Raw genomic sequence first — 27,391 nt, 5'->3', positions numbered from 1 at the left:
GGCACCCATTTCCGCAAGGAGCCGCACCTCCTCTGCGCTCACCGTAGCAGGACTGGAGGCCGCACTCACCCTCCGGGGAGAAGGCCGCTGAGCTTCCCCACCCCTCCCGCGTTGCTGCAGCCCGCTGGGCCCCGGAGCTTAACTCTCCTCCGACCCTTCCCCCCTGCTCCCCTCCAGGGAAGACGTGTCCCCATCATGGCCATGGGCTGCCTCGGCTGAGGGTGGCTCTGATGAGCCGGCTTCCTCTTCCTCCTCCTCGCCTTCCGATTCACTCACAGTGCCAGCTTGAGGGCCCGCCTCCTCACCTGGCGATTCACCATCTGAAAGCAGGGAGGCACAAGAGTTGCTTTAGAGTGAGGACAGGGCGGCAGCAAGGGAGGCATGAGTGCTGCTATGCACTGCATTGGTCCGATAGTGGCAAAGGATGCTGGTGTGAGGTGCAAGTGGAAAGAGAGAGGTCAAAAAGGTGATGCCCTTACCATTGGGGCCCAGAACAGGGTCGGCATCTCCACTGGCGACGGGGCCAATCAGCCGGCCTGACATAATGCGCTCCACACGCTGCTCCAGGTCGCTGAGCTGTTTGAGGTCAGGACGGCCTCCCCCGGTCTGTCGCTGCTGCCTTTGGTTGTGCGCCAGCTTGCCCTGCAAGAGAAAGGACGGCCTCTAAGTACAGTGTCAAGCCCTCATCTTGCCTGCACTGCCTCCCATGGTGGAATAGCCCTGACAGTGTCAAGCCTTCATCTTGCCTGCACTGCCTCCCATGGTGGAATAGCCCTGACAGTGTCAAGCCCTCATCTTGCCTGCACTGCCTCCCATGGTGGAATAGCCCTGACAGTGTGTAAAGTCCTGACTGTGCAAGTGATTTTCATGACAGTCCCATAGCTGCTGGATGAGGGCTGGGCATTAGGGCTTTCAGGTCCCTTTGACCATAAAGTGAGGTGCACATGCAGGGATGAGGAGGATACTGGAAAGGGTACTCACCCTGACAACCCGAGTGAGGTCATTGAACTTCTTTCGGCATTGGATAGGTGTCCTACCAACCACGCAGTTGGAGGTCACCCTGTTTGCCACCTCCCTCCAGGCTTTTCGATAGTCGCTGGGCAGTGGCCTCCTGCCACCTTCAGGGAAGAGGACAGGTCGCCTGCGCTCCACTGCATCAACCAGTACCTTCAGGTCGCCATCGCTGAAGCGCTGCGCTCTCTCCCTGGCCTTCTCCATTGTCCTGGGCGCTGAACTGTTCAACCAGCAATGGTGAGGCCTTGCTTCAGGGCTGCAGTGTGCAGGGCGTGGCAGCAAAACTAATCCACCCTCCCCCTTTAAGAGCTGACAGGCGCCAGCGTGTCTGCCTTCAATCAGCAACTCACCGCACCTGTGCTGCGCCCGCCCTCGGTGGTAGCGCCCCAAATCGCCGGCTTAGCGCCTTAAGATAGTCATGCATCGCCTGCTTTAGCACAGCTGCAACCTCTTGGGGTGATGCAACTGAATATCGGCGAGGGTGGCGCTAAGTTGCGCCGGGCGCAAACTTTAGCGACCGCCCGGCTATAGCGCCCCAAACGTGGCTATACTGAATTTCTAGGCCTAAAGCTCCCTCTAAACTGTCCCAACAATATGTCATCATCTCAACCTCAAGAAGCAGCTGAAGATTTTCCATTTTCTGTGCCAACTACCCTGCTGGCATCTTAGCCAATTAGTGCTGAACTGTAATCAGTTTTGTTCCATATATTTATGGCTAAAAGGAAAACTAATTTCATACAAGACTTTTACAGGCACTAGAGAGAAAAGTGTTTCATCCCATCAGCTTGGGCTGAATTCACACCCAGGTCTCAGATGTGATAGATTTCTGTTCCAAACTACTGCAGCAGCCAGTTCAAAGCTAGAGACCGGTGACAGTTGCTTATTTAAACACATGGGGGCTAAATTCAACATTGTTACTGTTGTGTATGTAATAGGTATGTTACTTTAAACCTATGGCCAGGGCAGCACTACTTTGTAGGGCGTAGTGATACCGTAGTACCACTCCTGGCCATAGGGGTATAAATAGTACTGTGGGTACTGATCCCCCCTCAGTTCCCGCCTGTTGGTATTAAGTAAAGACCTACGTTGAATCTTCCAAGCTGTCTCTTCATTATTGGATTAAGTATAGACACATACTTTACACTGGCGACGAGTAACGTTCGAACTCACCAGTACACGGTGCAACAAAGGATCGGTAGCAGTACGGAGAGAGAAGGAGAGAGGCTTCTTACCAGCCAGCCTGCAGAGTCCAGCGTCGACCGAAGGAGGCCGCCCAGTTCGGGAGGAGCGGCAACAACGGAGCGAGAGAGAAAGGTTTCCAGCGGAGGCTGCGGCAGCTGCGAGAAGAGGCTGAATGGGCGTTCCAGCCACGGGGCAAAAGTCCACCCAGGGCCAGGTAAACTGCAATCCTTCCCGGGGAACGTGAGCTGCAAGGGCCAGAACGGGCAGGCGATCTGGGGAACAAACGGAGCCACGAGGACTAGCAAGCCACGAGAGGGGAAGGTCGTTGTAATAGCGACGGTGGCAATAACGGGAGCTGCAAGAGCCAAAAATAACGAAGCTGGAGAGAGGTCGTTAACAGCAGAGGGAGAAAAGGCGGGAAAAGCGCCATCTAGTGGACAAAGGGGAAAAGTTTTTCTCTTCAGCAGTTTTAAAAAAAAAAACAGCGCCATCTAGTAGAAAGAGGCGGGAAAACCTCTTCAGTTTTAAAATGTCTAAAGAAGCTTGGTTGTCAGAATTTGTTGAGGACACAGAAGAATGGGATGCATATGTCGAAAGGCATGAACTTTATTGCATAGTAAACAAGGTGAAAGATGATGAAAAGGCAGCAACATTATTAAATTTTATGGGGGCAAAAACATACGGTCTGCTGAGGAATCTTCTTACTCCAGAAAAGCCAGCAGACAAAACGTATGCCCAAATTGTTGATACGTTAAGGGAACATTTAAACCCTAAGCCACCATTTATAGCGGAAAGGTACCGCTTTTACAGACGCAACCAAAGGAATGATGAGTCGCAGGCAGCCTATTTGGCTGAGCTCAGGAGGTTGTCCAAACATTGCCAGTTTGGAGCCTTTTTGGCGGACGCGATCAGAGACAGATTTGTCTGTGGCATGTTAAATGAGAGTACACGAAAACGGTTGCTAGCCAAGAAACAGCTCAGCCTAGATCAGGCGATTGAAATAGCATTGGTCCATGAAGCAGCAGCACAGGGTGCTGCTCAAATACGACAAAACACAACCGGCTATGACACCCATGAGGTGACATTTCACAAAGGTAAATGCTACCGTTGTGGCAAAACCACCCACGACCAAAGTAATTGTTGGTTTCGTGATAAAATATGCCGACAGTGTGGGGAAAAGGGGCATATGGCGAAAGTTTGTCGGTTGGGTACGAAACCCAATAGTGGGGGCAATCCGAGCAGTACCAAGGCAAGGACAAAAATACATAAGATATCTGACAGTAGCTCAGACGAGTCACAGGAAGGCACAAAAGCAGAGCCTAAAGGTCTGGGATGTCTCAAGTTATATGGTGTAGACAAAACGGAGGACCACAGCACAATGTGGGTTAAAATGAAGGTAGCAGGCGTCGAAGTTAATATGGAGCTGGACACGGGTTCAGCCCTATCAGTAATTAATGAACAAGATTATAACAGGCTGTTCAAACGCATTCCCTTAAAGGATACCGAAATCAAATTAAAAACATATACGGGACAAAAAGTTTACCCGAAGGGAAAAATGCAAGTAACAGTTAAATACAATGGCAGAAAAGTGCCAGGACTTTGAAATAAAGAATAGATTTGCCTTCCAAAGCTAAGCTTTATTAACTTTAAAATCTGCAGCACATCTTTCCACATCCAGTCCCAACCAAAGCTGGAAAAGAACTGAATTTAAGGTGGCCACCACACATCATGTGACATCAACTACCAATGAGATTACAACATATATCCCAAGGCAGTTAACAAACAACCAATCACAATACTTTTACTAAACAAGGAATAATCACCACATTCACCCCTCCTTTTAAAATATACTCCAACCTAAATAACCTTTACAATTTATAATTAATTATTTACAACTAAAACTATGCACAACAAGAGTAAAACTGTTTACATGACACAATACTAAGTGAACAACAACAAATAATAACATTGCACGTAAGTATTAAGTATCTCTCAACTAAAACAATATAATATAATATTTCAACAATTTTAAAACATTACTATCAATTTAAAAGTCCATTTTCAATCGGTCGACCGGATATCTTGTTCGTGTCGACCTTCTTAACCTTGGTGAAATTCCTTGCCCTCCCACACCAGAAGGCACAGAAGTATCTTCAGCAGGAAGGCCATCCATATCCTGATTTTCAACGGTTTCCGGATTAGAAATCTCATCAGAAGGTAAACTGGGACGGTCATAAACATCCATCAAGGGCTGACTAATAGAAGTATAATTATCTGCAATCGGATTGGAGACATTCGTAGTATCTGTAACAGCATCCACATTATCTAAATCATGACTATTGTTAATATCCTCAGAAGAGGGCTGGCCACCACAAGGAGCCAAGTAGTTAATTGAAACGGTACTTTCTTTCCCATCTTGGAATCGAATATGAGCATATTGGGAATTTGCCTCCAACAGCTCCACCTCCTCCACTAAAGGATCATATTTTGACAATCTAACATGGCGTCGAAGCAGCACAGGTCCCTGCATAGTAAGCCATGAAGGTACCGAATATCCCGTAGTAGATCTCCGTGGATAGTTAAAGAGCCTTTCATGGGGGGTCACATTAGTAGCCGTTGAAAGCAATGATCTAATGGAATGCAGGGCATCAGGCAGTACCATTTCCCACTGTGTATTCTTAAGGTTCCGGGATGTCAAAGCCAACATAACTGCCTTCCAGATCACCCCATTGTATCGTTCGCACTGTCCATTACCCTGGGGATTATACGGGGTAGTTCTACTAGTAGAAATTCCCCGACTCTGAAGGTATTCCTTCAACTGGGAAGACATAAAAGAACTTCTCTGATCCGAATGGATATACGCAGGCATCCCAAAGATGACAAAAAGTTGAGTCAGACATTTGATAACTGTAGCAGCTGATACATCTGCACAAGGAAAAGCAAAAGGGAACCTTGAAAACTCATCCACAACAGTAAAAATATATCGGTTTTGAGTAGTTGAAGGAAGAGGCCCCTTAAAATCGACGCTCAAACGTTCAAAAGGAGAAGTAGCCTTTATAAGATGAGCTCGTTGAGGCTTAAAGAAATTCGGTTTACACCGAGCGCAGATAGAACATGATGAAGTCATCCGCTTGACGTCTTCAACTGAAAACGGCAAATTCTTACTGCGTACGAAGTGTATCATCCTCGTAACCCCAGGATGACATAAGGCATTGTGAAGATTAATAAGCGTATCTCCGTGAATCACAGAACAATAAGCCCTCGACAGTGCATCAGCAGCAATATTATCCTTCCCCGGACGATAAACTATGTCAAAATGGTAACATGCCAACTCAATCCTCCATCTCATTATTTTATCATTTTTGATCTTTCCAAAATGTTTAACATCAAACATAAAGGACACAGATTTTTGATCAGTTACCAACGTGAAATGTCGCCCCGATAAATAATGTCTCCATTTACGCAATGCTTCTACTATTGCGTATGCCTCTTTCTCTATTGAAGAATGTCTTTTTTCACTATTGTTCAAAGTACGTGAGAAAAAGGCCACAGGTCTTCCATTTTGGTTCAGAGTAGCCCCAATTGCAAAATCAGAAGCATCCGTCTCGATCACAAAAGGAACCTACTCATCAATAGAATGCACAACTGCTCCTAAAATATCCTTTTTAAAATTCTCAAAACATGTCCTGGCCTCCCATGATAGAGGATATGTCGTAACCCGAATAAGAGGCCGAATCTTCCGTGAAAAATTTGCAATCCAATTAGAATAATAAGAAAATAGTCCAACAACTCGTTGCAAAGCCTTAGAATTAGTAGGACAAGGTAAATCAATCAATGGTCGCAGACGTTCTGGATCTGGTTTAATCTTGTTTCCCGAGATAATATACCCCAATAGATTTACCTCAGTAGTCGAAAAGATACATTTCTCTTTATTAAAAGTTAAACCAACTTTTTCCGCAGCTTGAAGGAATCTTTCAAAATTAGAATCATGCTCCACCCTTGATTTGCCACACACTGTGATGTCATCTAAGTATGAAAAGGTGTCAGAGAGGGAGTTATCACTTATAAAAGCATCCATTGCCCGTTGAAAACAAGCAACACCATTAGTAACACCAAATGGTATTCGGCAAAACTGATACAGCTTTCCACCAGCCTCAAAGGCCGTATATGGTTGATCCTTCTTAACAATAGGAATCTGATGATAAGCACTCTTTAAGTCAATAGTGCTAAAAACCTTATACTGAGATACTTTATTGATAAGCTCATCAATCTTAGGCAAAGGGTACGCATCTAATTGAGTATACCTATTAATAGTTTGGGAATAGTCTATCACCATTTGTTTCTTGTGTCTCTCGTTAGTCGTGACAACTACCTGTGCTCGCCAAGGCGAACAACTAGGTTCAATGATTCCTTCCAATAAGAGACGTTGAACTTCAGAATTAATAAATTCTCTATCCTGACTACTATATCTTCTTGACTTGGTAGCAATTGGCTTACAATCCGGCATCAAATTGGAAAAAAGTGATAATGGATAAATGGATAAAGAGGTTAATCCACAAATAGATAAAGGTGGCTTAGTCCCTCCAAATGAAAGACTAAGAGACTCGTGTAACTGAAGCACATCATGTCCAATCAAAATATCCGCACAGAGATTAGGCAAAACAGATAGGCGTATATCAGTATACGTATTACCTAGAAGAATCATTTTCACAAAGCAACAACCAGCTATTTGTGAAGTAAGGGTCGTCTGAGCCATACACACCTGATACGTAACAGGCGAAATTTTCAAATGCTTCTCCTTCGCAAACTGAAGACTTATAAAACTCTCAGTACTGCCCGTATCTATAAGGGCCTTCACTTCCAACCCATTAACTTGAGCCGCAACTATAGCTTTGTTTAGGCCATGAGCAAATGCAGCAGAAATTGATGCAATAAACGCCCTATCTAAAGGCTGAATAGTCACAGAGGAGGAGGTGGTAGAGGAGGGCCCTCCCACACCAGGAGAGGAGGAGGTAATTGAACCTGATGATTTGCACATGCGTGCATAATGACCTCTCTTGCCACATTTACTACACACAGCCACCCGAGCAGGACACTTCAGACGAGGGTGCCGGATATTCCCACAAAAATAACACTTCTGAATCCTAGAGGCAACAGCCGCCAAAGTAGAAACTGTTTCAGAATCTAGTAAACCACTCCCATTAAGTCCACATAATTCCTTTTCATCCGAAACTGCCGAAACCATAGTCGCAGGCCGATTAAAAAGAGCATAAGAATCCGAACTTCTCTGAGCCACATCCAATGTAGAAGCTTGCTCAAAAGCACTTTTAAGATCCAAAGTCTTATTTTCTAACAACCGCTGACGAATTGATCTAGACAGTAATCCATTAATAAAAGCATCCCGTACCGATTCTTCCTTATATTCTTCAGCCGTCACGGCCCTATAATTACAGTTAACACTAAGGCACCGAAGTGCTTGTAAATAAGTATCCAAAGATTCTGCCACCTGCTGCCTATGGGCAGATAGAAGGTGACGTGCAAATACCTCATTCTTTGGTTTAACAAAAATCTTTTCCAATGTAGAAATAGCCACTTCATAAGTTTTACAGTCCAAAATATATTTATATACATCCGGAGCAATGTAGTTGATCAGCATATTCAGCTTATTTAGAGACTCTTGATCCAACACGCCCAAAAAGTTTTTAAATGTACAATACCAATGTTTCCATTTATCATCCACTCCAGCAGAATTGGGGTCAGCCTTGAATCGTTCTGGTTGAAGATATCGCTCCATTCTAACATAAAGTTAATAAATTGAAATAAAGAATAGATTTGCCTTCCAAAGCTAGGCTTTATTAACTTTAAAATCTGCAGCACATCTTTCCACATCCAGTCCCAACCAAAGCTGGAAAAGAACTGAATTTAAGGTGGCCACCACACATCATGTGACATCAACTACCAATGAGATTACAACATATATCCCAAGGCAGTTAACAAACAACCAATCACAATACTTTTACTAAACAAGGAATAATCACCACAGACTTTATTTATACGTCCTACCAAACGGTGGGCCACCACTTTTGGGTAGGGAATGGATAAGAAAAATCCATTTCAACTGGAAGTCGATACACGAGATAAAAGTAGAGACCACCAAGGATGATACAACCATTACAAGCAGGCTGTCGAAACTATTGGCAAAAACGCCAGAGGTGTTCCAACAAGGGCTGGGGACCTTAAAGGACATTAGAGCAAAAATAACTATTGCTCAAGACGCAAACCCCAAGTTTTGTAAGGCCAGACCGGTGCCTTACGCCATTCGGCCAGCTGTGGAAGCAGAACTGGATGCCTTAGAGAGTACAGGTGTCCTTACAAAGATTGAGTGGAGTGAGTGGGCCACGCCCATCGCCCCAGTTATAAAAAAATCTGCAAATAACACACCGGGGGAACCAAAGAAGGTTCGCATTTGCGGGGATTTTAAGATAACTATTAACCCAGTCCTGCACACGGTACAGTAACCGCTGCCACGGATAGAGGACATATTCGCATCGTTAGCTGGGGGTAGACACTTTACGAAGATTGACCTTTGTCAAGCTTATTTACAGATGGAGGTGGAACAGGACTCGAAAAAGCTCCTAACGATTAACACACACAAGGGATTGTACCAGTACAATCGCCTAGTATTTGGTGTGGCGTCCGCCCCAGCAATATGGCAGAGGACCATGGAACAGGTCTTACAGGGCATTCCAGGAACGCAATGCTACCTGGATGACATCCTGGTGACAGGACAAATGGATAACGACCACCTCGCTAACCTAGAGCGAGTACTTCTGCGGTTACAACAATACGGACTCAGGGCGAACAAGCAGAAATGTGAGTTTTTCCAGGAACGTATCTCATACTGTGGTCACATTATAGACAAGGAAGGCCTGCATAAGTCCCCGGAAAAGATCGAAGCAGTAGTGAAGGCCCCGCCCCCTGAGAATGTATCTCAGTTACGATCATTCTTAGGCCTTATAAACTATTACCATAAGTTCCTCCCGAACTTATCGTCCATTTTACATCCACTAAATTCATTGCTGCAAAGGGGAGTCTCCTGGAATTGGGATGAAGCGTGTGAGGCTGCTTTTAAAAAGGGTAAACAACTCATTACATCAAAGGAAGTGCTCGCACACTTTGATCCAAAAATGCCAATGAGGTTGGCATGTGACGCCTCCCCGTATGGTATAGGGGCAGTGTTGTCACACAAATTTCCCAATGGGACGGAGAGGCCAATAGCATTTGCCTCAAGGTCGTTAACTACAGCCGAAAGAAACTATGCGCAAATCGACAGGGAGGCCCTCAGTCTGGTGTGGGGTGTAAAAAAATTCCACCACTATCTACATGGGCAACGTTTCACACTACTGACGGATCATCAACCGTTGGTGTCGATATTTAATCCAACAAAAGGGGTGCCCCTGATGACGGCCCAAAGGCTACAGAGGTGGTCACTGTTCTTAGGAGCACACCAGTACCTTATCGAATATAAGGGTACCAAACAGCATGGCAATGCGGATGGCCTGTCGTGGCTACCATTGTCTGCCGAGATCGAAGAGATAGTACAGGACCCCGTGGAAATATACCATACGGCTGTTATGGAACACTTGCCCATCACCAGCCAATGTATCGAGCGGGAAACACAGAACGACCCGACACTGGCAAGGGTTTACGAATTGACCGTGAAAGGCTGGCCGGCGCAGGGTGACGCATCATTGCCGGCGTTTTCGGCAAGGAAGGATCAGTTGTCCGTCTGCCGGGGCACATTGATGTGCGGAGCCAGGGTGGTGGTCCCTCAAAAATTACAACATAAAGTGTTGCGGGACTTACACGAAGGTCATCTGGGGGATGTCAAAATGAAAAGCCTCGCCAGAGCCTACGTCTGGTGGCCCGGCATTGACAGGGACATCGAGGAAGTAGCAAAAGCATGCCAAGGGTGCCAGATGGTACAGAACGTACCACCCCAAGCCCCACTACATCCGTGGGAGTGGCCCTCAACGCCGTGGCAAAGGATCCACGTGGACTTCGCTGGGCCCTTCCTGGATGCGATGTTCCTTATTGTAGTGGACGCCCACTCAAAATGGCCGGAGGTCATAAAGATGTCATCAACGATAGCCGAAAAGACGGTCACAGTCTTAAGGACCATTTTTGCCCGAAACGGGGTGCCCGAGCAAGTCTGTTCGGACAATGGGCCACAATTTGTGGCAGAAGAATTTCAAGCATTCCTAAAAAGGAATGGAGTGCGACATTATACGTCCGCACCATATCATCCGGCTACAAATGGGCTGGCAGAGCGATTTGTACAGACTTTTAAAAAGGCCATCAAGGCGATGGGGGAGGAAAGGTTGCCACTACAACACAAGGTGGACAATTTCCTATTCGCGTACCGTAATGCTGCACATACGGTGACCAACCAGGCCCCCGCCGTCATGTTCTTTAATAGAAGGTTAAGGTCTCGCCTTGAATTGCTCAGACCAAACATCCGGAGAGATGTGGAAAACCGAGTATTTCGTAGGGCTCCTGACAGACAGACACGGAGCTTCGAGGTGGGGCAGCAAGTGTTGGCCCGTGATTATAGAAATGAAAAGTGGCGGTCTGGTACGATAAAGGCCCGCCAGGGACCTTTGATATACACAGTGGATACAGGGGACGGCATAATCAGACGACATGCTGATCAACTTGTGGAGTCCAGAAACCCAACTGATTCACTACCTCAAACGTCTCAGCACATTGTTCCAGCGGAATCACGGCCCAGCTCGTCGTTACAGAGGTCTCAGGATTGCGAGGAGTTCATCACTCCAGTGAGCTCCACGGCACAGGATGTGCCATCAGACACCGACGACTCCAGCGATGAAGTGGTGACGGAAGTACCGCCGCCTACACCAAGACCGACTAGAGAAAGACGTTATCCTAGTCGAGACAGGAGGCCTCCTCAGAGACTGAATCTATAACATGTTTCTTTTTATATATATCTATAATAGGTAGACAACTCTGATGTAAATATGTTATGTATGTTGTGTTACCAAATGTTATTAGCCCTAGTTATGGTGCATCTGTTGACTTAATTGCACGGGTACGTTTTAATTAAAAGGGGAGGAATGTTGTGTATGTAATATGTATGTTACTTTAAACCTATGGCCAGGGCAGCACTACTTTGTAGGGCGTAGTGATACCGTAGTACCACTCCTGGCCATAGGGGTATAAATAGTACTGTGGGTACTGATCTCCCCTCAGTTCCCGCCTGTTGGTATTAAGTAAAGACCTACGTTGAATCTTCCAAGCTGTCTCTTCATTATTGGATTAAGTATAGACACATACGTTACAGTTACATCTGTTTCAAGGCCGTAAAACAGGAACGACAATGATCAATTTAGCAGTGGAATGGCTCGCCACCCAATCTGTGCGTGTGTTTGGGCCATTGCTAACTTAGTCCAGCCCATTGTACCGGCGTTAGGACCCTTACATATGGCTGTTGGGCACCCCAAGTGGAGCAGGCCTGATTACCTCCACTCATTGCCAAACAATTTTGGCATCCTGAGAGATGACCTCATGTTGCATTCCCATTGTACGACTGCTCCTGTTACTGGGCTGCAGCTCAGTGCTTTTATTGATCTGTGGCAGATCAGACTGTAGGATATCTGTGATCCAGCTGAAGCTTCTAACCATTCAGTCTTCTAGTCTGGTTGAGCCTCGAGCCTGCATGGCACCAGTATTAACATCCCTGAGAGATGCTATTAATGATTCCACAGACTCCTGCAGGTATGGCTCAGCAGCACTGCCCACTGAGGTGGTCGCACATTCCATGGTTAACAGCAGAGTTTGATGTAATATGCCAGACCCCCTTACAAGTTGATACTGTTCTCCTCCACATTCTCCGACATGTAGCAGAAGCTTCCTAGCAGGCAGTCCAATGCATTCAGCAATTGCTGCTGCACTGAAATCATCTTTGTTTTAAAGTCTGGGCCTCTAGGGTAAATTTTCCATGGGGAGCTCCAATATCCTGCTATAAATTCCATGGAAGATCAGTGGAAACCCCAGATAAATGGTGTAAACAGCCACTTACGCCAATTCTGCAGGGTTTCTGCTGATCTTCCGAAGAACTGCCACAGAAATTCTACCCCAGCATCTCTGTCCTCTTTAGCAGAGCTGTTGCCTGAGCTGTTCTTTCCACCTGCACCTGCTCCTTTTCACTTGTGCTTGATGAATCATTCAGTGCGGATCCCTCTAACTTGTGATCTATGTCACATGGGGTGCCAATTTCTATGCTAATGCTTGGAAGGGCAAGAGATATTGATGGTGCATCTTCTGGAGAATTCTCCTCCTTAGTCTGTGTGACTGCAATGCCCAGGTCATCTGATGGACCTGGAAAAAGGGGAGAGGGACAAGAGTTAGCATATGGCATGGGTAAGTGGTAGCAGATGAGTGGCAAGTGCAATGTACCACCAGGTTGTCATGCTAAGTGTGTGATTGTGTGAGTGTGGGACTGAGAGAGTTGAGTGGAAAGATAAAAGGAAGGAAAGATGCCCAAACTGTGCCTGACCTCTAACAGGACCATCTGCAATGCTGAGTATCCTCTCTCTTCCAGTGATGTGGATGGCGACCTCTTCCTCATGTTCTGGTGGTCCACCTCCTGCTGTGTGCCAGCTTCTCCTATAAGACGAATGGAAATGGGTTAATATGTCCCTGTTTAAGCATTTTAAAGATGTCTGAGGCCGATCAGTGTAGTGTTCATGATGACGGGAAGAAGCAGCAAGTGAGGCCAAGATGGAGAAGTAGTTGTGAGAGCAATAGCAAGCTTTGAGGGTGTGAGTTTAAGCAGAAAGAATGTACAGTGAAGTGTTTCATGTTACCTTGAGGAGATCTATGGGAGGTAGGGTAGGGAAGGATTTATAGCACTGAGGTTAAAATAGGGTCCTAAAGTAGGCTTTGCAGAGAGTATGAAAGATGTGAAAGGGGGTCCTACCTTGGTGGTCCTAGTGAGATCATTATTTTTCTCTGCACTGCAGCCATGTCCTGGGGACAATGCTGCTGGCATTGACATTTTCTGTCACTTCTCTCCATGCCTGTTGACTGATTTATCTTGACATCCATTGCCCATCAAATGGGAAGAGAACCTCATTGCTGCTGATCACTTGTTCAATCAGCATTTCCACCACTGCATCAGAGAGCCTCAGAGGCCCTGTTGGAACTCATTTTGCCTTCTGCTGCACAATCGTGCTGGTCACTGCCTCTCCCGATAAAACACACCTCCCTTTAAGGTGCTGTTTTAAGGCCTTGAAATATCAGCCGCCCCACCCGATTTCATGCCCTTCTAATCAGTGAGCTGTCTGTAGGGAGTGTGCCACATGCTGGCAGCGCTGAAAATTAATTTAAATTTGGCTGGATCATGAAACTTGCAAGGGCACCACACCAGCTCCTTCAAGCGGATACACCACATGCCCTGCCCACCACCCACCTAATTATGCTCCACTCGAAAATCAGCTCCAATACATCAAAACCATCAGTAAAAAAGAATCATAGGAAATTGTCAGTAAAACAAAAATGAAGTACTTTGAGGTGATTGTCACATCCCATCACCATATTGCTGGAATCGAACCCCTTGTAAATTGCCAGCTTGTGCACACCTGTGTTGTTGCCTGTGTGCAGTCTATTGTGCCCCACACCCTGCGCTGCATCACAGCCCTGTGGAACAACAGCTGCCTTTGTTGCTGCTGGTAGTGGTCACAGCTGAAACTGAAGTGCGTGCTTGCCTCCTATACAGAGGTTCAATCACCACCTTGATGTAGCAGTTTACGGCTAACCGACTGATTTTTCATATATCTGCAGTGAATGCCTGAAAGAAGCCAGTAGCATAGAATTTCAAGGCTGTTATTACACTTACTAATAGAGTGACCACTGGCTCAGTGGAAGTATTCCTGCCTCTTAGTCAGAAGGGTTAGGATCGGGCACAACACCAGCCAGCCACAGCTAACGGAGACCAGAGTGCCCGCGCTGAATACTGGGTTGATGTCCAGTGGGAGTACTTGCGCCCAATGGGTGCAGGTGCCCTCCCTCTCCACCCCACCCATCATTAGTGTAGGTGGGGCTCTTTAACTTTTGTTGCAGCCCACCTATGAAAAGATTCTCTGAAGATAAAAAAGGGCAGCACGGTGGCATAGTGGTTAGCACTGTTGCCTCACAGCGCCAGGGACCCGGGTTCGAATCCGGCCTCGGGTGACTGTCTGTGTGGAGTTTGCACATTCTCCCCGTGTTTGCGTGGGTTTCCTCCGGGTGCTCCGGTTTCCTCCCACAGTCCAAAGATGTGCGGGTTAGGTTGATTGGCTATGATAAATTGACCCTTAGTGTTAGGGGGATTAAATACGTGGGGTTACGGGGATAGGGTGGGATATGTGTCGGTGCAGGCTCGATGGGCCGAAATGGCCTCTATCTGCACTGTGGGGTTTCTGTGATTCTGTAAGGGAGACAACGGGAACCCATCTCAGCTACTCTTCCCTAGTAAGTAGCTCAAGATTCTCACATGCAAGACTTCAGTTAGGAGCTGCCCCAGGGCAGAACACAACGGATGGATTTCCTTTACTTCTGCAGATGGAGGAGGCCTGATAACTGACTGCACCTGTAGGTCCTGGTGTAGCAAACAGCATAAGTCAGTAATGGTGTCTTTGTTCAGTTGGAACGTCATGAGTCACTCTTCCTCAGTGAAGTCCAGCAATCTATGTTTTCAGGGGTGACGTGAGGACTGCGCAACCTGTGCAATTGCATGGAATCCAAGCCAGTCAGGGGCCCTGAGCGGATCCAATGAAAGGACACCTACACAATGGTAACAGCTGATCACTGAACAGTTTGTCAACTATTATTAGATTACCTAGTGCAAACATGCCTTTTCACAATCGTATGTATGCGGATTTGACACCAAATTAAGAAGGTCGTATTTAGTATCATTGTCGAGTAAAATGTAATAGCCCCACACCAAGCCGTTGCAAGGCAAATGTCCCTCGCACATGTTTTGATCTGTAATGCTTAGCCCATGGATATTATTTGGTGCAGTGGTATGCTTCCTCTGCCAACTTTACTCCCTGGCCACTCCCACTGCCTCTGCTATCTGCTCCTCCACTATGTAGTCATCTACAAATGACCCAGCACTGGCTCTAGAAAGAAAAGTCCTCAGTAATATAATTCTGTAGTAGTTCAACTTTGTGATTACAATACCAAATTCTGTCCTTCACTGAACTAAATAGCTAATCTCACAAGACTTTCAGAATTGTAAGTTCTTTGATAAGATGCGCAGAGGAATTCAGTGTGCAATTCTCACTAAACATGGCCACTAACAAGACCATATTAAGTTTTTCTAGATACTCAAGTGTGTTTTCATTGATGGATAACAATGTTTGTGGGAGGAGAGAGCTAGAAGAAACATATATAATTTTGGCACGGTAACACATGTACAATGTGATTTATATCCTTGCAGCTCATGTTACAAACCAAATGAGAAAAGGTTTACCAACACTTTTGCATGAAGACTGTGCTTTTATAACAATAATAGGACCGATTTTTTTTGTGACTCCCCTTATCAGGAGGGAGGCAGGTGGAGCGATCCCACTGCTCACCAAATGAAAGCAATCGGAGACCCATATATGCGATGAGCTGCCAAATGGCTGAGTTGGGGTTGCGGGGGAAGCGACAGCTCCTCTGTGGAGCTGAGCCAGTCGAGTTAATTTAAGGGGAGAGGTGATCCTGGGGAAGGGCCGCAGAGGGTCAGATATTGGGCAGTTCAATATTTGCGGGGCCAGGAGCAACATTAATGCTCCTCCTGGGCCCACAAAAATGGCGATAAAACTTTTTGTGCTCGACTTTGAAGGACTGCTGGTACAAGAAGCCTAAGGTATCACCCACCTTCTCCTTCTTGGAGTGGTTCTGTAATGTAAATACTGTTGTGTTTTGAGTTTTGCTTCGATTAAGTTTGTCCCAGTTCCCGGGTGTTACCTGAAGGGGGTGCTGGGGGGCTCGGTTTTACTTTGTCTTTCACTTTCAGTTTCGGGTTCTACCATGCAGACAATGTGCTGTAATGTCCACCCATTTACTCAGTAAATAGTAAAAGGTACATTCCGTCTCCTCTATTCATTACTGTTCGGTCAAGATGCAATACTGGCGACGAGGCGGCTGTTGAACTCTCTAGAAGGACGGAGATAGACATGCGAACCTACAGCCGTGATATTGGAAATTGCGATGAGCGGGCCACTCAGCTAGCAACATCAATGGCATTTTGATAGTTGGCTAGCTGCGACGTAGATGGCGGACAGAGTATTGTGTGGGCCAGGCAACTACCGTGAGTGTAGCTACCGTAACTCTGGCCGGAGGAGAAAAATAATTTTTTTTAAAAAAGAAAAAGTCCGTGGATCTTAAAGGGACAGTGCACAGTAAAACTATGATGACCTTGGGACGTATTGAAGAGTTCTCTGGGGATAAGGACAGTTCATGGGAGGAATACACAGAAAGACTGAGGTGTTTCCTTGAGGCCAATAATATTGACAAAGAAGAGAAGAAGCGCTCAGTGTTGCTAAGTGTATGCGGAGCTGCTACTTACTCCATCCTGCGTTCATTGGTGGCTCCTCGTAAACCTAGTGAGGTGGATTATGCTGATTTGATTGAGAAGCTGCAGAAACATTTTAACCCAAAACCCTCAGAGATTGTGCAGCGTTTCCATTTTCACAATTGTAAACAACAGCCTGGACAATCTATTTCAAGTTACATTGCTGAGTTGAGGAAACGCTCATTACATTGTAATTTTGGTGACCATTTAGACAATATGCTCCGTGATCGGATTGTGTGTGGAGTGCTGGACTCGGCATTGCAGAGACAGCTGTTAGCGGAGAAGGCCCTGACGTTCCGACTGGCCGAGGAGAAGGCTTTAGCAGCAGAGGCTGCATCGATGAACACACGTATGCTCCATACAGAGGCAGCGCCATCTCAGGCCGCCGAGGAGGTGCACAAGACCACACACGCAGCTGCTGCTGCGAGAGACATGGAGGCAACTAAAGAGACAGGAAGAAAATGTTTCCACTGTGGGGCTCTCCATGGTTCCACTACATGCAAATTTGTGTCAGCGGTATGTCATTTCTGTAAGAAAAGAGGACACATAGCTCGTGTCTGCATGAAGAAAGCTCAGGCTGCTGCAGCAGAGCCAACACAAGCATCACAGACACACACCCTGACACTGGAGGACAACAATGAGTACACAGTGTATACCACGGAAGCTGAGCAGCTACCCCATAGACGGTGGGGATACACGGCAAATGTGATCATGAATGTAATGTATGTACCTTTAAAGGGGGAACTACTTTCTACAGCTCATGTATACTGTAGTACCGGCATTGACCACACCTGTATATAACGCTGAGTAGTAATCTGTTGTTTCAGTTGCAGTTTGAACCATGTTGAGTAAACATCTGTTGTACCGTTCTCTGCTGTCCTTTTCTTATTATTATTACACGGACGTAACAGTGGCGATGAGCAAGTTCGAACCTACCTGCAACTCTGCATCACCTCCCAGGGATTCGCTCCTGGAGAACAGTGGAAGAAGGTCGAGTCCAGAAGCATGGGCGTCAACCATGGGCAACCGCCCAGTCATCCAGCGGAGATTTGAGCATCGCAGGGGAGGCTGTCGAGAGCCAGGCTTGGCTTTCCAGTCAAGGTGGTCCAGCGAAACGGGCTGGCAACAGGTACTGCGCAGACCCTTCCCGGACAGCGGCGGATAGAGCCGACCGAGCGGCACAGCAAAGGGCCGAGCAGTGTCGACGGGGGAGAGAGAGAGGGCAGAGTGCACAGGGTGCAGCCACTGTTCAGGACCGAGCGCCGTCAACGGGGGAGAGAGGCGAGAGAGCGCAGAGCGCAGCCGGTGTTCAAGGGCCGAGCAGCGTCAACGGGGGAGAGAGAGAGGGCAGAGTGCACAGGGCACAGCCGGTGTTCAGGACCGAGCAGCATCAACGGGGGAGAGCGGCGCGCAGGAAAACGCGAGGCGCTGCCATTGCCACGAGGACTGCAGAGAGCGGCGTTGGAAGCAGCGCAGGAGCAGCGCACAAAACCCACAGGGCGTCGCCATTTGCCACGAGGACCGCCGAGAGCGGCGTTGGCAGCAGCGCGGGAGACGCCATTTTAAGCCAGTCTAACCACACCCAAAAATGCCGAAGAGTGGCAGTATCACAGCGTTCGACAATGAAATCGAAGATTGGACGACATATGTCAAACGCATAGAAGTATACTGCAAGGCGAATGAAGTGCCAGACGACAAGAAAGCGCTGGTATTGTTGAATTCAATGGGTGCAAAAATGTATGTCTTACTACGAAACGTAGTAACCCCAGAGAAGCCAGTAGAAAAGGATTTTGAAAACATAGTGTCAATCCTACAGGACCACTTAAACCCCACACCGCTGCTGATAGCAGAAAGATTTAAGTTTCACAAAAGGAACCAGCATAAAGATGAAAGTAATGCTGAGTATTTAACGGAACTGCGCAAGCTATCGAAACACTGCCAGTTTGGAACGGGACTAGCAGATACTTTAAGGGACAAGTTTGTGTGTGGGCTTCAAAGTAAAGGAACCCAGAAACGGCTTCTATCAGAAAAGGATCTTACGCTGGACAAGGTTTTCAGCATTGCAGTATCACATGAAGCAGCAACACGGGGCGCTGCAGAGATACAACAGAGACCGCAAGAATATGGCACAAACGAAATGTCATATGGAACAGAGAAGTGCTATCGCTGCGGCAGAACAACACACGACCAGAATGATTGCTGGTTCAAAGACAAAGTGTGCAGACAGTGTGGAAAAGTAGGACACATAGCACGAGTCTGCAGGTCGGGAAAGAAAACCAGCAATAAGAAACCTACCAAAGAAAAGTACAAGAAGGTACATAAGATGACGGAGAATAGTTCAGACGAACAAAAGAGTGATAACGGCTCCGAAAGCAGGGAACTGAGTTGTCTGAAACTACATAATGTGATCACAACGGAGGATCACCGAACCATTTGGGTCACTCTCAAGATAGCAGGAGTCCAGTTAAAGATGGAATTGGACACAGGATCAGCTCTAACAGTCATAAACCGACGGGACTATGAGCGGCTATTCTCACACATACCCTTGAGAGACAAAAAAAATATTTTGAAGACGTACACTGGGCAAAAAGTCTACCCCAAAGGAAAAATAAGGGTGACCGTTATATATAACGGTAAGGAAACACCAAAACTAGACCTGTATGTATTGCAAGATGGAGGACCACCATTACTGGGACGTGAATGGATCCGGAAAATACAACTGGATTGGCATTCCATACAGGCACTGACTGTGGCTGACAAAAAGGATGACGACATCACACCTGGGCGACTGTCGAAGATCCTAACTGACGCGAAAGAAGTGTTCCAGCAAGGACTCGGAACACTAAAAGGCATGACAGCAACGATTAAAATTGAAGAAAATGCAAGCCCAAAATTTTTTAAGGCCAGACCGGTACCTTATGCGATCCGCCCAGCCGTCGAAGCAGAGCTGGAGAGTCTGGAACGTTCAGGTGTACTGTCCAAGGTAGACTGGAGCGAGTGGGCTACACCCATCGTCCCTGTGATGAAAAAGTCGTTGAGCAGCACGCCTGGGGAACCAAGGAAGGTTCGCATCTGTGGGAACTTTAAGGTAACAGTGAACCCGGTCCTTCACACCGTACAATATCCACTTCCGCGGATTGAAGATATTTTCGCCTCGCTATCTGGAGGGAAACGCTTCACTAAGATTGATCTGGCCCAGGCGTATCTGCAAATGGAGGTAGAAGAAGCATCAAAAAAATACCTCACAATCAACACCCCTAAAGGTCTCTACCAATACAACCGGCTGGTATTCGGGGTAGCATCAGCTCCGGCTATTTGGCAGGGGGCAATGGAACAAGTCCTGCAAGGGATCCCAGGGACCCAGTGTTATTTGGACTATATCCTGGTCACAGGCGAAAATGACAGTGATCACCTTGCCAACCTGGAGCAGGTGCTCACTAGATTGCAGGAATATGGGCTCCGAGCTAACCGCCCCAAATGCGAGTTTTTTAGAAAACAGATCTCGTATTGTGGCCACGTTATCGATAAAGAGGGGTTACATAAGTCCCCAGAGAAGATTGAGGCAGTAGTCAAGGCTCCAGCACCGGAAATGTGTCACAACTGAGGTCGTTCCTCGGGCTGGTAAACTACTACCATAAGTTCTTGCCAAATTTGTCTACAATACTACACCCACTGAACACCCTACTGCAAACTGGGGTGCCATGGAAGTGGAATGACGAATGTAGACGAGCTTTCCAGAAGAGCAAAACACTAATCACATCGAAAGAGGTATTGGCCCATTACAACCCAGCGTTACCAATTCGGTTGGCTTGTGATGCGTCACCCTACGGCATTGGAGCGGTGCTGTCGCACAATTCTCGGTAGGCTCAGAGAGGCCAATAGCCTTTGCGTCACGATCACTAACCTCAGCCGAGCGTAACTACGCCCAGATTGACAGGGAGGCACTCAGCCTAGTGGGGGGAGTGAAAAAGTTCAATCACTATCTGCACGGGCCGAAATTCACCTTGCTGACTGATCACCAGCCTCTTGTCTCCATTTTTAATCCGAAGAAGGGCGTTCCGGTGATGACTGCGCAACGACTACAAAGATGGTCACTTTTTCTAGGGGCGCACCACTATGAGATTGAATATAAGGGCATGAAACAGCATGGAAATGCTGATGGGCTATCATGCCTGCCACTGCCTACTGCGGAGGAAGCACCAGCAGTGGATCCTGTCGAAATATTCCATTCGACTATAGTTGAATACCTACCGGTAACTAACGCTTGTATCGAAAAGGAAACCCGAAATGACCCGATACTGTCTCGGGTATATGATTTGACGGTGAAGGGATGGCCAGCATATGGCGACTCACTGTTGCCAGCATTCTCGACAAGGAGAGAACAGCTGTCAGTGTGCTGGGGGACCTTGATGTGTGGATCCCGAGTGGTAATTCCACCCAAGTTAAGGGAGAGAGTGCTCAATGAGCTTCATGAGGGTAATCTGGGAGGGGTAAAAATGAAAAGCCTAGCCAGGGCTTATGTGTGGTGGCCGGGAATCGATAAACAAATCGAGGACCTGACCAAGAGCTGCTCAGGTTGCCAGAAAGTCCAAAATGCACCACCACAGGCCCCTCTACATCCATGGGAGTGGCCCTCATCTCCATGGCAACGGGTGCATATTGATTTTGCTGGTCCATTCATGGATTCAATGTTTTTAATAGCCGTGGATGCGCACTCGAAATGGCCTGAGGTCATCATAATGTCCTCCACCACCACGGAGAAAACTATTGCAGTCCTACGGACCATTTTTGCCAGGAATGGCTTGCCAGAACAGATTTGCTCCGACAACGGACCACAGTTTGTGTCCGAAGAGTTCCGGAGGTTCTTGAAAAAGAATGGGGTAAGGCATTACACATCCGCCCCGTATCATCCAGCCACAAATGGATTGGCTGAGAGGTTCGTACAAACCTTTAAGAAGGCAATAAAGGCTATGTACAATGACAACATTCCGCTGCAGCATAAGGTGGACAATTTCCTGTTCGCCTACCGGAATGCGGCACCAACCAGGCCCCAGCCATGATGTTCTTTAACCGAAGGTTAAGATCTCGCCTGGATTTGCTCAGACCAAATGTATGAAGAGATGTTGAGAGTAAGCAATTCCAGCACATCCATGAGAAGCCAACAAGGAGCTTCAATGTAGGGCAACCAGTCTTGGCCCGCGACTACCGAACAGAAAAATGGCAGCCAGGAACGATATGCACACAGCAGGGCCCACTAATGTACACAGTGGACGTTGGGGAGAGCATCGTGAGACGCCATGCTGACCAGATCCTAGAGTCACAGGAACAAGTCAACCCATACCTCGCCCATACGTACCTGGTGATGAACTCGACGTACAGGTGGCATCTACCCCAGAAACAGTAGCATCGGAAGCTGATGAACCAACCGACGACAGGGGGCCAGAATCGCCTCCGCACCAAGAGCAAGACACTCGGGAAAGGCGCTATCCAGAAAGGATCAGGAAGCCTCCCCAAAGACTGAATTTATAAATAAACTATTTTCAGCTAATGTTGCATGTTAAAAGTGTTAATTGTAATTAGTTTGATATTTAATTGTTAAATGAGTGTTATGGTACTGTTAATCTAAAAGGGGAGGAATTGTAATGTATGTACCTTTAAAGAGGGGAACTACTTTCTACAGCTCATGTATACTGTAGTACCGGCAGTGACCACACCTGTATATAATGCTGAGTAGTAATCTGTTGTTTCAGTTGCAGTTTGAACCACGTTGAGTAAACACCTGTTGTACCGTTCTCTGCAGTCCTTTTCTTCTTATTATTACACGGACGTAACAATGAATGGGGCACCACTCTGCATGGAGGTGGATTCAGGCTCAGCATGTTCGTTGATAAGTGAAGAGACTTACAATAGGCTGTGGCCAAGTGAACCCCCGGTGATGGCTTATGTGGAAGTTAAGTATCAGTCAAGGACACACTTCCACTTTATGTGGTGGCGGGGCAGGGCACAAGCCTGCTGGGCAGAGATTGGTTTGAGCCCCTCGATATTGAAGTGACAGGAGTACACACGGTACAGCGACAGCCCATAATGCCTATGTTGGAGAACTATGAAGAGGTTTTTGGTGAGTTCGGGGCCTGTTGGGGACCACCAGTCTCAATCGAAGTGGACCCAGGGGTAGCGCCTAAGTTCTTCAAGGCGCGACCAGTTCCTTTTGCGTTGCGCAAGAAGGTGGATGAGGCCCTGGATAAGCTGGTGAACCAAGGGGTTCTCTTGCCAGTGAAGAACTCCCGTTGGGCCACCCCTATCGTGCCCATTGCAAAGAAGGATGGGGGCCTGCGAATCTGTGGAGATTACAGATGTACGGTTAATACTGCTGTGTTACCAGATGTGTATCCCTTACCAACAGTTACAGAGCTGTTTTCAACACTGGCTGGAGGCACTCTGTTCACCAAGCTGGATCTCAAGCAAGCATACCAGCAACTGGTCCTGGATGAAGAGTCAGCCGAGCTGTTGACAATCAACACCCACAGAGGACTTTTCCGAGCCACAAGGCTGCAGTTTGGGGTGTCTATGGCTGTGGCAATCTTTCAGAGGTTCATGGACACCCTGTTGGCTGGTGTTCAGGGAGATCAGCCTTACTTGGATGACATACTGATTACAGGCAAGACACAGGAAGCCCATGATGAGCGGCTGCAGGAAGTACTACGCTGGCTGGCTGAGGTAGGACTACGCCTTCAGAAGGAGAAATGTGTGTTCGCTGCCAATGGGGTGGAGTTCTTGGGATTCCGAGTGGACAAAGACGGTGTGCGTCCGACTACGGAGAAGGTGGAGGCTATCAGGAGCGCTCCCACCCCCCAAGAACAAGACCGAACTGCAGGCATTCCTCGGACTGTTAAACTTCTACAGTTGTTTTCTCAAGGGCAAAGCCACAATCTTAGAGCCACTGCACAGGCTGTTAGACCAAGCAACAGTGTGGAACTGGACCTCAGCTCATGAAACAGCCTACAGACAGGCAAAGGAACTGTTGCAAGCAGATAAGGTTCTGGCACACTATGATGAAAACAAGCCATTGGTGTTGGTGTGTGATGCCTCACCATACGGGCTGGGAGCTCTGTTGGGTCACATAGAGCCAGATGGCCGGGAAGCGCCTATCAGTTTTGCCTCAAGAACACTCTCAACAACAGAACGTAATTACGCCCAGATTGACAAGGAGGCCCTAGCCATCATATTTGGGGTAAAGAAGTTCAGCCAGTACCTGTTAGGGAGACAGTTCATCATCTACGCAGACCACAAGCCACTCTTGGGGCTCCTGCATCACTCCAAGCCCATGCCCCAGATCATATCCCGCGTATGCTTCGGTGGAGTCTGATGTTGGGGGCCTACAGTTATGAACTTTGCTACAGGCCTGGGAAGATGCTGGCTAATGCTGATGCTCTGAGTTGCTTGCCTTTGAACCGGCCGATGGCTGAGACGCCACCACGCCTGGAGGTGCTGCTACTGGAGGAGGTTCCGGAGGTCCCATTATATGCCAAGCGGATTGGCAGCCTCACACAGAAAGATCCAGTCTTATCACGGGTGCTACACTGGCTGCTGCATGGCTGGCCCTCCAAGGTCCAGGAGGAGCATTTCAAGCCCTTCATTCAGAGGCGCCATGAAATGTCTGCACACAAGAACTGCGTGCTCTGGGGAAGCCGTGTGGTGGTTCCTGCCGCCGCAAGAGAGGAGGTGCTGAAAATGCTGCATGACTCACACCCTGGGATTGTGCACATGAAGGCGTTGGCAAGAAGATACGTCTGGTGGCCGGGGTTGGACCGAGACGTGGAGGAGGTGGTAAAGAGCTGTGAGACATGTCAGCTGACTCGCCATAGCCCATCCAAGGCTCCCCTTCACCCCTGGGAGTGGACCACTCGTAAATGGTCAAGACTCCACATTGACTTTGCAGGGTCACTTCAGGGGAAGGTCTTTTTGATAGTGGTGGATTCTCATTCAAAATGGCTGGAGGTGGCTATCATGAGCTCCATGACATCCAGTGCAGTGATCAACGCATTGCGTTTGCTGTTTGCCACACATGGGGTCCCCGACGTGCTGGTTTCGGACAATGGAGCAGCCTTCACGTCAGCGGAGTTCAAGGCTTTTGCAGGCAGAAACTGGATCCGCCACGTGACCACCGCGCCCTATCACCCCTCTTCTAACGGGCAGGCAGAGAGGATGGTGCAAACTACAAAAGAGGCACTGGTGAGGATATCGGTGGAGGACTGGCAAACCAGATTGGCCAGGTACCTGTTATCACAGCATACCACACCAAACTCAGCAACGGGGAAGAGTCCTGCTGAGATGCTGATGGGTCGCCGGCTGGCGACTGCACTGGACCGGCTACACCCGGACTACAGGGATGAGATGCACACAAAGCAAGAGGAGCTGGCTAAGAAGCACCAGGGCACCGCCAGGCAGCTTGAGCCATCAGAGACTGTGTTTGCCCATTGCTATGCAGGAGGAGACAAATGGATGCCTGCCGTGGTGGAGCAGGCCACGGGTCCCCTGTCGTACAGCGTCCGTACACCTGATGGCCAGCTACACAGACGCCATGTAGACCAGCTACGGGGTCGTACTCCGGTGAGAGTAACAGAGGCGTCACAGGCTAGGTCATTGTCTCCGCCACCTCTCCCAGGTGTCACGGTGTCACGGAGTCATCAGCCACGGAGGAAGGTTTTCCTGCGGCTAGCAGTGGCACCCCGACTATGCCCGTCCAGCGGCGCTCAAGTCGGGTTAGATTCCGTCCCAGACGCCTGGAGGACTAAGGGGTTTTATCTGGGGGAAAGGAGTGTTGTGTTTTGAGTTTTGTTTCAATTAAGTTTGTCCCAGTTCCCGGGTGTTACCTGAAGGGGGTGCTGGGGGGCTCGGTTTTACTTTGTCTTTCACTTTCAGTTTCGGGTTCTGCCATGCAGACAATGTGCTGTAATGTCCACCCATTTACTCAGTAAATAGTAAAAGGTACATTCCGTCTCCTCTATTCATTACTGTTCGGTCAAGATGCAATAAATACAATTCCTGCGGGTGCAAGTCCCCGACCTACACTTACCTAGCGCGCCGACAGTTGAAGCCTGGGCCTGCATGGATTTCCTGTCTGTGGCCCGGTTCAGCTCCCGGTGCGCCGTGCTTGCGAGACCCAGTGGCGTACTTAGTGCGATACGTCGGCTGGGATCACGTGAGCACTGGGCAACCAATCGGAGGATGCAAAAGTTCATTCATGAGTTTGACAGTAAGAACTGTCAATCTCATGAAAACTCCGGGCGCCCAAAACAGTACTTAAACTTGAAATAAAATTTAAAAAAACATCACACTATTTAAATGAACTATAAATAACTTTAAATAACTGTTTTAAACAATAAATTAAATTTTTGAAAAAAATAATTTTATAAAAAATCGGGGCTAAAAATACACTTACCTTACTGTAAAGTCTTTAAAAATAATAAACCTGTGGGAAAAAAATTCTAATTCTAATTATTAGACCACTTACCTTTTAAAATTAAGTCCTTACGTCTGCTTTTCTCAAGTGTAAAAAGTGGAGGCCTTCACGCACGGGCAAACCTGGAAAAAAAAAGGAAGTTCAACGCGCACGCGCAGACTCCTGCGTGCACGCGTTTGACCTCTGAACCCCTTGGTTCAGAGGATCGGAAATGCCGGTTTCCCGCACATGCGTAGTGCATGCAGAAAACCGGCAATCCCATCGGTCCCACGCGTGAGTACTCTGTCCGTACTCACGCGTTGGGACCCGAATTTCTGGGCCATTAAATCAAATATAGTTTTAAGACAAAGGTCAGTGAGAAAAACTAGGAAATTATCAATTTACTCTTCCTCAAAATTGTGTGTATTTAAATGGCCTAAAGCAGGCAGGCTTTCCCATTTCATCAGAGGAAAATAATTTTTTGTAGTTGTTGTAGGTGCGACCCCACTGAACAAGTTGCGGGTTTGTGCTGATAGTTCCATTGAATAGGCTGCAAGTGCGTCTCAGTTTCATAAACTCCAAATCTGGGTCACCTTAAAAGAAGTTTATAAGTTAAGTACTATTTTATTATAGATAAGGGTAACACTTACTGTTGTTCTAAGCAGAACAATGTCAGCTTCTTGCAGGCTGCACTGAACACATTTAGCCCAGACATCCCATTCAGGCCTCCAGTAAAACAGAAGCAGCAGAAATCCACAGGTTAGGACAGTTCCCACGATACACAGGGCACTGCGGCAGCGGCTGGTCTTAAAACCAAATATGTCCTTTACGGAACAGAAAGTGTAATAGGCCATTAGTACTTGTTATTAACGAATAAACTATGCAATAGTTAGTATAATAATAGCATACAAGATTCTAATGCATACTAATGGCTCTCCTGTGGTACTGTTCACACTAAGTTGGATGTCCTACTGATTTATAATGATGGGACCATTGCAACATATAAGGTAAGATATGTAATTCTGCCACTAAAGTGGAGCTGTATTTAAGTTTGGTTGTTCCTTTAAAACCACAAAGTTCAGTTACTGTTATTTAAGTAGAAGTCAGGTCTCAACTAGAATTTAATTGCT

The 27,391-nt window shown here is 47.4% G+C and overlaps 1 protein-coding gene across 1 annotated transcript in view; it reads right to left on the bottom strand.

The window, feature by feature from the left end:
• LOC147115735 (putative cation-transporting ATPase 13A4) overlaps positions 1–27,115 on the bottom strand; it is a 124,288-nt gene extending 97,173 nt beyond the window's left edge. Inside the window, exon 1 of the mRNA XM_085990857.1 lies at positions 26,912–27,115. Within this exon, the coding sequence (XP_085846983.1) occupies positions 26,912–27,115 (204 nt within the window). The remainder of the gene's footprint in view (positions 1–26,911) is intronic.
• Positions 27,116–27,391: the final 276 nt, after the last annotated feature.

The sequence above is a fragment of the Somniosus microcephalus genome, chromosome 6 (assembly GCF_052327205.1).
Source record: "Somniosus microcephalus isolate GS21.2 chromosome 6, FLI_Smic_1.0, whole genome shotgun sequence".
Classification (NCBI taxonomy): Eukaryota; Metazoa; Chordata; class Chondrichthyes; order Squaliformes; family Somniosidae; genus Somniosus; species Somniosus microcephalus.
The sequence above is the reverse complement of the archived record's forward strand: the minus strand, read 5'-3'. Positions and strand labels throughout refer to the sequence as shown.